The sequence below is a fragment of the Coloeus monedula genome, assembly GCF_965178545.1.
Source record: "Coloeus monedula genome assembly, chromosome: 1".
NCBI classification, from domain to species: Eukaryota; Metazoa; Chordata; class Aves; order Passeriformes; family Corvidae; genus Coloeus; species Coloeus monedula.
The window spans coordinates 113,384,112-113,400,403 of record NC_138781.1 but is presented as its reverse complement, the minus strand read 5'-3'; the positions used below and the strand labels follow the sequence as shown (position 1 = coordinate 113,400,403).

Sequence of the window (16,292 nt, the reverse complement as noted above, 5' to 3'; positions counted from 1 at the left end):
TCGACATGAGGCAGCAGGACTCCACTGGTGTCTTGCTTCCACAGTGAAACTGACTGTTCGCTTTCATATTCCTACGCCCTGTCTCCTATCTTTTCAACAGTTGCTTTCCTAAATCTGTGCAAAGGTGTTCACTCTAATTCTATGCCTGTTAGGTTTCCTTAAGAAATCTTGTGAGAGAGATGTTATCAAATACATTTTGGAAAGCCAAATAGATGATGCATCTGAGTATAAAAAAAGGGGAAAAAATGGAGTCCCATACAATGCAAGCCCTGAAAGAAAATAGCTGGCTGTCAATAGACTTGTTATTACTGCTCATCTGAACTAGGTTTGTGACAAACCTGAGTATTCTAATGCTGAGGGGTCTGTAGCAGCTGGGCAGATGAGGGCTCTGAGGATACGGAATTATAGGAGGTTATGCTGACCTACGTGTGAGCTTCCCTAGACGGGGACTTGTCATTGCCCCCGCTGTTGTTTCCAGCTAGGTGTCTTCATCTGCACAGCTGATGTGGCTGCTCTGAGCTCATATGGCTGAAAGTCAGCATATCAGGCAAGATGAGAATTTTTAGCTGAGTCAGGACTGTAATGTGTTTTGACCCTGCACTGCAGCTGCACTAGTGGCCAGCACATCTGTGCATCTGCAGCAAGTGCTGGGCATTGGGAAGCTTAAACCAATCATAAAAGCAAACCCTGAGAAAAGTTGTTTGTCTGTAGCTTGTATGAAGGGGTACTTTTAACTAAGATTATTTGGGTCTTGGGTGTGTGTAGGAGGTTGCATGATGACATAAGTTTTCCAGCAAAGAAGTAGTAGTCCACACTGGATTTGTAGAGTTGGTCTAGTCTCTTCTCAGAAGTGAGAATTAAAAATGAAGGGATTTCTTTATAACTTGTTTTCTTTGTGTCTTTCTTTCTCTTGTGATCGATGAGCCTGGTTTCCATTACTATAGTAAGTTTGTTACTGTGGTTAACCTAAGCTTGGTTCTATACAGTTGCAACCAGAGATGTTTCTGGTTTTTAATGTGATTCTGGGAGCTAGTTATCTGTAATCCAAGGGACAAAAAGTATTGAAAGTGGGAACATTACTGGTATGCTTGTATGAAGAGAAGGAATATGAAGCTCTGAGCTGTTTGCATCTCTGCTCTTCCAGAGACTCTGACTGTACATCTAATTAACCATCCATTTAAAAATACTGAGCACTTCTTTTGCCCCCTGCCAGCAACATCAAGATGTAAAATTAATTTCTCTGAAGATTTCCATCTCACATGCTTGCAACATTTGGACCTAGCCTTTAAATTGTCAACAATACACAGTATACAAATTACTTTAATTGTAGCAGTAGGCCAATAGTGCTGATGCCCAAAAGTTATGTCGGGGGTGGATGCTCAATTATCACATTTTCTTTTCTAGATCCCTAGGAAGGCAGGAAATTCAGTCCTCTCAAACTGGTTTTTTACCCTTCACTAAATATTTAAGCAATAGCAATTGGTGTGGCTTTAGTCCAAAATAATTCCTAATCTGAGAAGAATTTTTCCACATTTCATTTATGTTTATTTTCACATTCTTTAATCAGATTTCATGTAAAGAATTATGTTCATTAGAACTAAATACTAATAACAAGCTAAACAGAACTATGCCTTTTTCCCTTAGTCTGTGGAAATATGTAAAGACCTTGTCCCTGGAGTTAGCAAGAAGTCAGTGCCAAGTTTTGTTGGTAATCACATACAATATTGACTGTGTTCTCCTGTCAGAAGAAAAATGTCTCATCCCGAGTGCTCACTTCATTAGAAATCAGTAATTTACATGTGAATAAAGCCACCACATCATGTGACTGTGTTGCTTAGTACTTGCTGAAGCTGACTTGGTCAGTAATTCTCATGCTGATTCATGTCAGATTTGCAGAATTATTTTTAATGCCTGAAAAAGAATGCAGTTCACTAGGGAAGAACAAACAAGGTGGGTTTTTCAGTCATAAAAAACCATGTTAAATGCAAAGGACTCCCTCAGAATTCTTTTTTCACCTTTGTAGATGACACATTAATCCTGCCCTCAGTTTGGGGTATCATCAGCACTACCAGTACTAGTACATACCCATGGTCTGCAAACCAGGACCGGGTAGGCTTGTTTCTTAAATCAGTCTGCCAGTCATGAACACGACTGCAATTTCAGCTGTAAATTCTGCCTGTCCTTGCTGTGCCTGGCATGGCACATCCTATGGGAAGATTGTTGTCTGAAGGCTGCTGTGTAAGTAGTAGTTGTGTGCTATATGGTCACATTCTTCTCGTAGGTCTCCACTGAACTGCACCTGCACATTTATGGATGCAAATTGTATCTCAGTACCAGCTTTTGGTATGTACATATGGTCCTTTACAAGCAGCAGCAATATATTTTGTGGGCAGAAATTGCTGGCATATACAAAACCTGCAGGTGTGGTTTTAAAGCCTATTTTACCCTCTGTGCATGAAAAGGATGTGCTGTAACTGAGAGCATCTACTTAGACTCTGCTCAAGTGATCAAAATGATCCAGTGCAGCATTTATGCGTTTGATGTTGAGGTACTTTGCATTTTCTGGATACTGGATACCACCTTACTGCTGTTCTTTGAGTCTCTGTTTAATTAAAAAGAATAATTTAACTATGTTTTCAGTGACATATGTTGAGTTCAGTTCTCATAAAGATTTCTCCAGCTGTACTTGCTTCATCACCCGTGCCAGTTTCTGCTTCTGAGAGCTGCCAATATCCTCGTTGGTGTAGCAAGGATGGCACACAGAGGGAGGCACAATGGGCATTCCTAAAGTGAGCAAAAGGCTCCTCCCAAGCACAGTATGGTGCTGCTTGTGAGGCTTGGAGCATCAGGGTGTTTCACCTGCAGGCAAGGAGGCAGCTGCAATTATCCATAGTAGGTGCAATATATACCCAGTTGCTACACAGCTGGCCAAATCTAGTGGTAGGGCAGATTGCAAGCCTGAAGTACAGGTTTGGCTTTAAAGACATCAAGCATAAAAGAAATTTTTTTTTGCGTAATTTTAAATGTACTCTCATATAGTGGAGGTGAATCCTTTACAGACTGGCCTTCAGAGGTGATTTTAGTTTTCTGGGAAAGTGTTGTCATGAGATCTTGGTTAAATAACTGCTGACAGTTCTCTCTGACATTAATTTTCATTTTCTTCTATACATAAATTGTTGTATACTTTTCCTTTTCCCCTTTTCCCTAATCGACTGCCTCGGATGATACAGTTTGAATTTTCCGATGTTCAGAGAACATGACTAAAGACGTGACATATTTTTATATGTCATTGCACATTTCCTGCTGAGGTTAGCTGGTGCATCATTATCAGCTCTTCTTGTAAGGAGCTCCTTAAAATATCATACTTTTAGTGATAAAAAAACAAGTAAAAAATAAAATAAAAAAAAACACCACAAAAAAACCCCAAAAAAACCAAACAGTGCTAAGGTTGTGTGTGCAGAAAGTCAGATAAATATATTAATTAAGGCTATAAATTATCTTTGCCTAAGAACCTTATTTCTTTATAACAATAAAAACTGAGGGTCCATAATCTTTTCTTGTAGTGGAGAATCTGTGGGAAGAAGATATTCTACCATGCTCTAGACAACAAAAAATTGACTCAAGTTACATTAATTAAATAAGTAGCTTTGTTTGATAATATAAACCGCTTTGGTAACATTTAAGTAACATAGTTATGAATGACAAGCATAAAAACTGTATCCTCTCATAATTCGCATTCACATTTCGGAAATTGATTCCTTAGATTTCATGCTCTTGCCAAACTATGAACCCATTTGAGAATTGAATCTGTGGCAGTGGATGAGCTTCCTACCCTCTTTGTCTTTTGCCAACTTCTTTTGAGTAGCACAAACCTGAATGCTTACGCATCTTGGATTCATATTATGTTCTCAGTCATGGATGACCTTTTACAAATGACTTCCAATAGCTAGAGCTGAAGTCAGCCACAAGATTTGGTCGTAAAAGGTCATATTCTAGTTATACAAAATGTAGATAAATTTGAAATCCCTGCAGCAACTGATTGCTGTAGGTTTTTGGTTTGTATCTGACCAATTTTAAATTCAAAGCCATACATTAGAAAATGTTATGTTCTAGCTTTGTTTCTCTTTTCTTTTCTTCCCCTAATTTTCTTTCGCTATAAAATTATTTAGTTTACAGATTTTTTTTTTACTTTTCCAGTTCTTAAAGTTCTATTTCATAGGGCTCCTATTTCACCTTTTCCTTTTCCCCCTTTTCTTCTTTACTAGTGGATTAATTACAGATTACTCCTTGTAAATGTGAATAGTGTCTTTCTCTTACTGTCAGGTTCTCACTGGGAAATATTCTACTTCTAACTGGAATGATTTCAGAGAAGTTGTTTGAGGCCACTCTGCTAAGAGCATGCCTTAGAGTGTCACATTTAGACCTCAAACAAAGAAACAGGGCAGATTTAAACAAGTACAGTGTGTTTTTGTAGGCATAACTGAGAATGAGTAGTAAATTAAAAGAATATTTGCTCTCATCACCACTGGTCACTTCCTGGCCTTATGTTGTACAGACAAGTAATCTTCTTTTTATTTCTGAAATACAGAAACTGTAGACTAAGGCTTCCCATGGTGACTTTGCTGTGGGACTCTACTTTGTAATTAGTGCCAAGAAGCTGGATTTTTCCATCCCTGTTTGGGCTTGCTGTGTGCTTAACTTGCTCACTCTACTACTTCTGATTCACACTAGAGAAGTTTTGCAGCTCAGCTGTTTGTGGTGCAGTTGTCCTAGCAGGTGAGTAAAAATAAGCTTCTCTGGGCTTGTGTGCTGCTTCCCATCAGCACTAGCACCTTCATATGCCTTTTCCAGGGTGTTCTAATTAAGATTATATCAGAATAGTGTGCTCCAGGGATGGATATCAATTTATCTTTGCTACCAGTGAAAAACCTACAGCTGACCAAATGATGATGACCAGGATGATCATGACTCCATGTGGCTTTGCCTTGAGGTGGTTAATTGGACTGCAAATTTCAGCTGCACTCATATTCCTCATCTGGACAGGGGCAACCGTATGTTCTTAATATGGACAGAACCCAGGCAGGAACCAAAACCAAAGCCAGACTACTGCAGTGTTTCAGTCCACTGTGAGCCCAATGCAAAGGTTCAGCTGCCTAAGACCATAGCAAACTGTATTTCTGTGTGGGGTCTGAGCATGTGGATTCAAGCTCTAGTTGCTCTCCATGGTCTTTTCTATCATGACAGCTCTTACTGTGAGGTTCTTAGAGTAGAAAAACCAGACAGTGTTCCTTCATTGGAAAAAAATCAGTCAAACCATCCAAGGCCAGGCTGGTTGGAGCTCTGAGCAGCCTGTTCAAGTGAAAGGTGTCCCTGCCCATGGCAGCAGGGTTGGAACTGGAAGATCTTTAAGGTCACTTCCAACCCAAGCCATTCTATGGTTTTATGATCCCTCACAGAATGACGTATTAAGATCCCTGATATAGGAAACTGCAGTGGATGGCTGGAAACAACTTCCTTTGTGGCAAAGCCTGGAAACCTATTTTTTGGAATACAACTGCATAAGAAAATGAGTTTGACACTGGAGCACAGTCAAAAAGGTATTTTAACAGATTATGTGGCCTATCCTCCAGATGATCATAATATAAAGCACCGTAAAGCACCATACATAACTAGCAGCATGAAAGAGAAGGCTGGTGATTTGTATGAGTTCAGATGAAAAACCAATGGCCCTTATAGTGTGGGAACTGAGAGTTTTTACCACCAGATTTGGATCACATTGTGCTAGGATTTGAGAAAATGCACCTACTAAGACATAATTAACTGATCTTTGCTTGCCTATTGCAGATGAATAGGACTGTGTGATTTGCTCCATTCAGTTCCTTAAGAGTGCAGGAATCTGAAAAAAGTAGTGAAGCAGTTGGATAAAAGCAAAAAAAACTTTTCAAAGCAGTTGCATAGTGAGCTGTAAAACAAAATTGAAACAAACTACTCTTGTTGTTAGATACAGGATGAATGCCAAATAGGCATTGAAAATGTGCACCATGTTCAGCTGGAAACCATCCAAACCATGATATCAATATTGTGTTGACGTTACAACCAAATACACTGTCTGGCATGTTTCCATTATCTCAAATCTTCCATTGTTAAGGGAAAAATATGACAAATTGTTGCTTTCCCTTTTCCCAGTTATAGAAAGCACAGCCTTGTAGAAGAAAACCAGCAAACAAGGCTGCTTACTAATTCCATTAGTGAGGATCCTGGCAATTTGGTCTCATTTGAAAATATTTATCACTGCTGATGAGGCAGAGAGCAGGTAAAATTTTGAATTTTTAATTAACTTATATTGTAACATTTCATTGCCCTAAGTACAGTTACACAATATTAGTCAATGCAGGATTTGGTCCAGGAATGGATTTGAGTTATACCTCCTTTTTAGGCTCATCAGAATTAATGAATGAGAGCCCTCAGTCTTATTAAGACTAATGTTCCTTTGTCAGTCCAATTTTCTTTTTTTTCCTTTGGGGTTCCTTCTTGTTATGACTTTGTTAGGTGGAAACTGAATGGTCTATGTTAATCAGCACAAGACATTTGGCTACTCAAGCTTTCGTAAATGTTTAGTTTCCCAGGGTCCTTTGAACCTCCCGGGAACAGTTCTGCATCCTTATTAGAGACTGACAATTAAAGGTCTGTTTTCATATCAAAAGTAATCACAAAAAATTAGCTAGGGAGACCTTGAAATGCTGTGAGAGTTTCAGTGTTTTGAGATGGCCAACTTTCCTTCATTTGCTTCAATCAGTATCAACTTGGGTTTCTTTTTATGTTTCCTTCTGCCAGGGCAACTTATGAGTTGGCATTGTGACAACTGAGAAGGATTATGCAATACCATGAAGATGTGATTAATATATTTTAGGCCACTGTAATCATATTCAGTTGCATAATTATCACAGAGGTACAGCAATAAGCTAAACTGGATTTTGAAGGCAATGCTATAAAAATGAGCACTTTTGGTTTATTGACTTCCTTGTTAGAAGGAGGAGGAAATGCTGTGCAGATCTGCAAGAGCTGTGTTGCTTACAGACTTCAGAAATTCTGATGATAATTTATAGGAAAAAATGTATGGTTCTGCCCTAAATATTTTAATCTTTGTGTGCCAAGTTACAGGCTTTCACAGAAGATAATCTGTTAGTGTCACACCTTGTCTGTTATAAGCCTGAAAAACAAATCTGAGTGTTTCTTCCCCAGGCTCTGGTGCCATGGGAAATTGCTGCAGAAGTTCATCAAAAATGAGTGCTTTGATTTACTTATATTTCTGAGAATCTGTGCTGGTAGATCAGGACATCAGTAATCAAAGTGGGGTGGATCACAACTGAATAGGTTGCATATGTGTTTAAGTCTAGAAACATAAAGCAAAAGATGAAGCTGTTAATATTTCTGTCACAAACTGGAAAAACAAAACTAAATTGGTATTAGAGCATCAAATTCCCTCCTCACAATTGATTTCTTAGAAGTAGCATTCCCACTTGAAGTTAAGTGAACATGGCTGTTTCAGAGCAAGGCTGAGGGCCCCCTTTGCCCCCTGAGATCTCCACACTATTCTCAGTCTGTTTGGAAACCCTCAGATACCTGGGAACAGAAAGACAGACCCAGAATTTTTGCTCATAGCCTTCCTAGCTGCTATGTCACAAATATTAGTAGAATTATCTGAAGACTTAAGGAAGCAAACTTTTTATTCCAAAGCTTTTATTTTGACACTGATGATGGTTGCTTGAAGTATATATAAATTTGGATTTGATTTTTGGAAGGAAAAAAAAAATCCTTTGTTGCTAGGTCTTATAGCAGTCACGTCACATAAACTGGCAGTCTGTATATTTAAGGGATTTTTCTCTCTGATTAAACACAATAGTAATGTCTTGCCTTTTGAAATGAAACCTTTGTTTTTTCATCTACATACTTAGGAAACAAACATGCTGTCAAAATCCTTAATGTATCTAACTATTTGAACATAAAAAACAGCATCAAGCTGTTATTTGTTTTGTTGGACTGTACTCATATTTCCAATCTGAATCTTTTGTACCTGGTGATCTTGATTATAGTTGAGCTGGAAGTAGTTTAACATTAAAGGGAATTACAGCACATTAATCTGTAAACCTGCACAAATATCACATTCCTTTGTATGGAGGTAAGCACAGGATAGAGTGCATAATTACGTGTTGTTCTCTGTGTAGGCTGTGTGCACAAGGCTGAGGAGTCAGTGTTGCCATTCCTCATGACAGCAGCAATTATGGCACGCTCTCGTGTCTTGCAGCTGTCAATTACATTAGAAAACACACATTATTCCTCTCACTAAGGTAATCTTTTAATCACGGACAAGCAACCAAAAAAAAAAAAATTGAAAAAACCAACTTGCCCTGGAAACAGGAATTAGTGTACTAATTAGTGCATGAAAATACAGAGAAATCTTTTAAACTATGTTTGTTGTAATTATTTTTTTCTAAAGTGATATAGCTTGCGGTCAACCCAAGAAAGCCATTTATCCCAACCAGTCAACTACCCATTACACTTTTTGCAACTAGAGAGACAAAAGAAAATCACTAAAAATTAAATGGGAGAGGTATGTGTCTCCAGTCCTGATGCAAAAACATCGCTGGAATCCAGTTGCAGCACTTTAGCCTCAGTTAGCACGTTGGGAAAGCACAGTGTCAGCAAACAAGAACCATAGTTTGTACTGGTAAATACAACTTTTGAATCACAAAGTATCAGTTAATTGTCTATGATTAAGGCCTTTGGATTTGCTTGTGATTTTAAGGCTGCTCAGGTGTCACTATTGAGCCCATTTAGGAACAGTTTGCAAGATGACAGGTAGAAAAATGAAGTTTCAGAAGAAATATAGGAGAAGAGCAAGCCACACACAAGCAGTCTGATTTGCAGAAAGTATGCTCTGGAACTGCACTGGCTGCCTACTGGGCAGCTTCCATGTAAGTTTGCAGATGGTAGTAAATTTCCCAGTTAGTTTGATGTTATTGCACAAGCTGCTACCTCATTGCAGTGGCTCAGGAAAAACTGTCAAAAATTTTAAATTTAACATGTGTAGGTTTACCAGAAATGAAACTTCTTGCAAGTGTCAAGTATTACCTGCATTCCATGAGACTGACACAGGTGTTGCCCGTAAGATTGCCTGACATGTTCTGACAGTTCTGGTTTTGTCAGTGTCCCATTGCCTCATGTCCTTTGAATTAGGAGCACTCTCTCCAGTGGCATTTCTTGAATCCAGCTGGTGAATGTTGATGGTCACCACAAATGATGACAAGGCACTGACACAGAAACCTCCTCCTCAAAATTGAGAGTGCCAAAAGTAACAGATTAGAGACTAGTCATTATAAGAGAAACTGGGGATTTAAAAAAAAAAGGCAAACAAAAAAACCCCGAAGCGGGACAAAAAAAATCTGCCCACTTTCAATGTCCTTGTCCTGCCCTACTGTTAACTATTGGTGGCTGGAAAATGAACCCCCTCTCAGTGTTGCAGGTCATGTTTGTTCATGTTTTTTCACTGCTTTTTGTGATGTTTCTTTTAAACAATAGTACAGTACACACCAGGACTTTGCAGGCTTCCCCATGCAATGGTGCCAATGTATTCCACCCTAATTTGCAATGTGCCTGTTATTACAGACCCTGGTCCCTTCTGAGCACAAGTGCTGCCTATGCCAAATGCACATAGTTGTTCTGTGATGAGGACAAGGATCATCTAGCGAATAAATGGAGAACTCAGTATTCAATTTAGTGGTGACCTTGAATTTGATCTCTCTTCTATCCCTAACAGCCTAGTCAATCTCTGCCCTGTTTAACCCATGTCATCATTGCTGTCGTATCATACAGCCCCTTCTGCAGCTGCCTTCTCCTTGATACTGTCCATTTAAATCACCAAAGAAAGAAGAGAGAACAAGAAAAGAACTACCATAAATTCTTCTTCACCTTTTTCTTAGCAGTGTCAGGAATGGCTGCACAGGTCTTTCCCAGTCTTTCTGTTCTTTTTTTTTATATTTGTCTAAGGTAGAAACCACAAGTCTGATTGATAAGGCAATTTGCATCTTGAGGCATCACTGGAAATACAATGGCATGAAAGGCTACTCTGGCAGAGCACACTTTTCCCTCAGGGCTGACTTTAGAAACTCATTGATGTCACTTCCTTCCTCAGTCAGCAAGTGAATTTTCACTAATTCTCAAGACCAGCTGTCCGTGCTGTCAACAGAAAGTTATTAAAATTCCTTTAAAGTGAATCAAAATAGCCTAAAAACAAATGTACTGGGAAACAGGAAAGCATCAGTATTCAAAGTCCACAAACCTTTGAGCAAAATAGTGTTGATCTAACCAGAGATTTCAAACACTCTGCTTTCCTAGCATCTTGTATATCATTAGAGAATGCTAAAAACACATACACCTTTAATCTTCTATTACCAACAATCTATTTGGTTAAAATATTTGTTACACGAATAAATCTTATTTCTCCTAAAGATGAACTCCGTGAGCAAGGGAATACATTTTAAGTCCCCCCTAAATGATAACTCTGTGGAGTTTTTTAAAAGCATAATTTTTATATTTAGCAAATAAAAACACAACACAAGCATGCAGGAAGTAATTACCATAAGAGACAATCTTATAATATAGCCTAAAGTAATTATCTTCATCTGAATAATCTATAATGCTTTCTTTGTAAAGAGGAGTAGTCTCAGGGATGGGTAGGGAGGATCATTTTCCTTTGAGTAGAGTCTTTATACTGTATTTTAACACTTTAAATATTTTCACCTCGTTCTAAAAATTCTGTTTGTGCCACACATATCAATATGGAAAAGTTTTGTTGAAATGGAGTATCATTTCCAGGGCTGGAGGTGGCAGCCACCTGAGCTAGGCAGGCTCCCCTGACAGTTAATAGTGATACTGACAGGTTGTAAGTCCTGTCCCATCATTATTATTTTTAAAAACCTTCGGGGTGCACGTAGCCTAGCTGGATAGGCAAGTGTGAAATTCCTGACTTTCCCCAATATGTGTGGACGGTCTCCAGTAGCAAACTGATACCAGCTGCCCTTTTGGCAACTAGTGCATGAGAGCAGTAAATGAGGCAAATTACTGTCCCTTTTGGTCGAAAAGGGAAGAACAGGTGTGAGGTGTCCTTGCTGTTAGAGTCCCAGACAGTGTAGAAAAGCAGTGTTTGGTCTAGGTTTTGATTTTATCTCCAGGTGCACACTGAAGGACGCTGCAGAAGACAGCCAGAATAAGGAAACAAGACCATAATTCAACTTGCCACTTTGTGGATACTATCAGGATAGAATTTCTCCCTTGGGCCAGCTGGTGCCAAGCCTCAGTTTTGACACAGGCATGTAATTTTATTTTAAGGTAGTGGCAGAAGTTGCTTTTCTCCTCCAGTGATCAAATCCTGAGCTGGATGCTACCAGTCTCTTGGTCACGTAGTACATCTTGCAACATTAAGGGCTTCATACTACATATTAGAAATTTTTTTTCTCCCCTTTGGAGGTTGTAATTTCTTGTGGGGTTCCAGGTTAGATTGGCTATATAGCAAGATTGGCTGCCTATCTCAATCTTCTTTCTGTCACATCTTTTTTTTATAAGAGAGGCTTCTGTTCCTTTTATTTTAGGGGTATTTCCATTTCAAACTATCAAGTAATTTTTAAATGTTAAATTCTGTTTCTTAATTATAGGTTTTGATTATTTTTTTACTAATTCGCTGTTTGCTGCTCTACGTGTCCCCTGTCATGTTCATTAAAATATGTACAAACCAATTATTTTCTTTCCCTTTCAGAGTCTGGAAAAAAGCTGCAACAAGAGACAATTAATCAGGTATTTAGAAACTTTCATACTTTTTGTTAACTTAATTTTTCATGCAGAAGTGTTGTGGCAAGTAAAAGGGAGAACTTCATGGGACACGCTAATACTAATGAACAGGTGTGCTCAGGAGCACGTGTCAGACAACTGGCTCACTCTGCAGATGTGTTGAATTCACAAAAGTACCCATCATTTTGACTTAACACTAAGATCTGCCATTTAAGCAATTCAGTTCATCTACTTCCCAACGTGTTGGTGCTGAGGACAAAGCCCAGAGGTAATTTGTTCATTGGTATCAAGTTTTGTGGCACATTATATTTTTTTTTCTTCTGTTTGCTAGCATTCATTTTAAAAGGCAGAAAGCTATTGATACAAATACCTGAAGAGCACATGTAAGCAGTGTATTTCAGTATTTCTTAGGTTATTTCTGCCATGAATTTTCATTGAGGCTGCACTAAACTGTGATATTGCTTGCAGAGGCATTTTCTGCCTTGTCTTTATTACTGTATCAAGAGTAATTACTTAGGAAAAAAACCTTTATATATTGTAATTTGTCATTTCCACATCAGAAAAAGCATACAGAAATGAAACTGAAAAAATTTCTAACCAGAAAGAGAGGAGGAAACCCAGAGTTTGCTTTCCTCAATTGCCTGCTCTTGTGGATTGAAAAGGTCCAACTCCACAGAAGCAGTGTGCTTGCTTGTCAATCTTTGGCTTCTTGTCCTCTTGTGGAACACTGTTATCCAGATGCCATAGAAATGGGCATCTGGATTGTTCGTGAGATTTATTTTGAAATGCTGCTTAAAAAGCAGTCATTAAAATATTTGCAGTCCAGCAATTACCCTCCCTTAAGCCATCTTCCTTCTAAGCTATATATCGAGGCATTGGTGTAATTACATCACTGTTACCTGCGAACTAATCACCAAGGTGAAGGACTAACCTGACAGGGACTGAGCACCTAAAGCAGCCTGGTTTGGGTCTAACAGCAATTCCCCTGCCATGGCTGAGTGTGGCAAAGATGTCAGTGGGTCATTTTCAGTAGCCTGAGCTGGCACCGCTCTTCACCAAGTAAACCCTTGCATGTCTGGACACTTACAGGAAGCCTGGTCCTGTGACACAATGTAATATTCAGAGTTGTTACAACATTCTCATTATGTTGAGAAACTGATGGATAGATATTTATCATTCTCCAGAATATGGCACTGCATAACCAAAGGAAATCTTTCACTTTTTTAAATAACTATAGAAATATTTTGGAATTTAATGGAAGTTTTGTGCTTTGACTGAGAATTTATATCCTAGAACAAGTCTAATTAACTTTTTAACCAAAACTGCCTTTTAAATTTAGCCAGAAATGTCTTGCAAATCCACTTTTGGGAGTTCTTGTTGGCCAGAAGGGGGGGCACTTGTATTTTTAAACCACAACTTGAGGCAACGCTGGCAGTGTGTGAATGGTTGATTGGAGACCTAATTCTGCACATTTTCTGTGTGACAAAATCAGCTCTGTGGATGCCATTGCCCTTTTCGGAGGAAGACTGTATTTGCCTCATTTTCAAAAGGTGGATCATGTACTGTATTTTGTGTGTGCAGTCTTAGTCTTTTCCTGCATGCCACTGTCTTGCCTTCACTGAATAGCTCACCTGCTCTGTCTCTCTGCAGTTAACTTAAGAACATCTAATTTTGAAGGAATATTGCCCTGTCTTGATATGCTGGGTGTATATATAAATAAAGCTGTAAAAAGTTGATTTGGAGACAAATAGTACACATTCCCATTTAAATGGATACTACTTAAGCTGGTGATGTTCCCTTTCATATAGATTTCCTTTGGACTTCCAAGAACTGAAAGAGTGTTTCGCAACAGAAATAAATTTCATTTCCAAGACTGTCATTTAGGGAATGATTACAGAGGCACTTCATATTTGAATTGTACTTTTATTGCTTCAACAAAAAAAATTGTACTGGGGTTGATCCTGATGGAATATCTGTCATGGAAGGATTCTTTTTGTTTTCAATACTGAACTTAAAATTTTAGAGGCAGGGTAAGATCCTTTAGTGCCCTTTAAGTCAGTTCAGCAATGGGGAGTTAAACTGGCTGCCAGAAATTTAAGTGAGGGAGAAGTTCTCTGCAGAAGATGGATGATGTTACCACTTGACAGGAGCAGGAGTGCAAAGGGGCAAATAGCAGGAAATATCTTGTTGACAGGTGAGTGAAACAGAGAGGGGATGGAGAAATTATAAAGCTGCTGTCCCAGTGATCTCCTGCTGGATAAACCCCTGACTGTCTGTGTGCATCTGGGACCTCTCTAATCTTGAAAACCACTGTGGCTTCTGTGTGGTTCTTACCTCTTCTAAAGCCTAAGCAAAGATTAGTGAAACATGCCATAGATAGAACACTAAGGTAGTATCTGCTTCCAGAAACCTTCACTACAGTTACTGTCTTCACTAGCTTTTGTTACATTTGATCATAAGACATTTGCTGGTTTTCCTCAAACACCTTTTTTTCATTTATGTATATAAATATGTATGTTCATTTAACAGCAGTGGTCATCTACCACCAGCAGTCAATCAGAAACAGCACACACTCTGCTTTTCAATACCTGTTTTTAACAACATTTGCCACCTCAAGGGCAAATCCTGGCACCAACGTACAGCCTGTTTACTGAGCATGTTGACCACTGCTGAGGAAAATGCAAGGAAACAAGAAGAACCCTTGTGTTTCTGTGTAACAGTCCTGGCAAAACAACACATTACAGACCACCAATCAAAATGTGTCTGGGGAAATCCTTTGTGTTTCATCCTTACCACTCAAATTTGTCTGTGTTGTGGTCTTAACGTATACTCCTACATATAGTTTTGTCCAGTGCCTCTGAATCTCTGAAGGACTGACAAGAATAGGTGTAATTGCATTTGGAAGTTGAAGTTGCTCACACAGTCAGACTTTTGGGTTAAAAACCCAGCTGTGTTTGAGCTCAGACTTGAGCCTGTCCCTTCTGTAGTGAAGCTGCAGGTCAGATTGGGAGACTGGTAAGAGTGCTCCACAATATCTCTCCCCCTGTTCTGTCACTGAGGAGGTTTTTGTCAAGGCAGGCTCTCGTGAAGTGGCACATCCATCCCTCAGTCTTTTAAGATCTCTGTCAGGGAGCATTTCCCTTCCTGCACATGGGGTTGGGGAAGCAGGAACACAGAAAGGATAGTGATGAGGCAATATACTTGCTAGAGCTGGGCTTGGACTATGGATAACTGCAGTTCTGACATACTGTCAGTACGTGTACGCCTTGTACCAAAGAAAAGAAGTCAAAGACAACTCAAACCTCTGTTAAATGGCAATATAAGTTTGTTGTTCAGACCACGATGAGGAATAGCTTATGACCTGAAGGTTGCTTCAGGCACATGGTGTAATAAATCTATATTAATATGAGTGAAAACTTCACAGTTCAGACCAGACTCCTTGGTTGCCCTTGTGCACTGCTGTAGTTTACTCCAGTTCTCTCCTCTACCCCCTTCACCGTCTCAAATGACCTAGCTAAAAAAACTTCAGTCCATTTATGCCAGCTTCCAAGTCCTGCCACTTTGAGGTTATCTGATAGGTATGTCCCTTGCTTCTGTTTTCCTAGTTTGGAGTCATATTCCTTGGTATTATATACTTTATTCCCCCAAAATTAAGAGTTTGAAAATCTATGAGAGAGCTAATGCATTTAGCCCACTAAACAAACTGAACTATTGTTTCACCCTCGTGTTCTATAGAATCACATAATGGTTGAGGTTGGAAGGCATCTCTGGAGATCATCTTGTCTAACCCCCTTATTCACAGAGCAGGTGCCCAGGATCACATCTGGCTGGATTTCAAGTACCTCCAACAATAGTGATTCCTCTATTCCTGGATATTCCTGGATATTCCTGGATGCCTGCGCTTGATATTCACACAGTAGAAATGTATTTTGCTATATTTATATGGAATTCCTTGTGTTTCACTTAGTGCCCACTGCCTCTTGTCCTGTCACTGGAAACCTCTGAGAGGAGTCTGGCACCATCTTTTTTTGCTCCCCCCACCTCCTCCCTCCCAGGTTATATACATTGATAAGATCTTTCCAAGTCTTCTCTCCTGCAAGCTAAACAGCACCAGCTCTTGGCCATTGCTTGTATGTCACATGCTCCTAATCTTTAAACACCTTGCTGCCCCGTCACTGAGCTCACTCCAGAGTGTCTACCTCCACATCCATTTAGACACTGGACACATCCCAGTATGTCCATGTCTCCTGCACTGGGAAGTCCAGAACTGGACACAGCACTCCCAGTGTGTCTGTATCTCACCAGGACTGAGCAAATGTGAAGAATCACCTCTCCTGATCTGCTGGAATTGCTCGGCCTAATGCAGCCCAGGAGGCTGTTGGCTTTTTTTGCCACGAGAGCACATTGCTGGCTCACAGTCAGCTTCTTCTCCAGCACCCTCAGGTCCA

At 39.4% G+C, this 16,292-nt stretch overlaps 1 protein-coding gene across 1 annotated transcript in view; it reads left to right on the top strand.

The window, feature by feature from the left end:
* Nucleotides 1-16,292, top strand: part of CHST9 (carbohydrate sulfotransferase 9) — an 88,304-nt gene that overhangs the window by 59,817 nt on the left and 12,195 nt on the right. Inside the window, exon 4 of the mRNA XM_082289774.1 lies at nucleotides 11,813-11,850. Coding sequence (XP_082145900.1) covers nucleotides 11,813-11,850 — 38 coding nt within the window. The remainder of the gene's footprint in view (nucleotides 1-11,812; nucleotides 11,851-16,292) is intronic.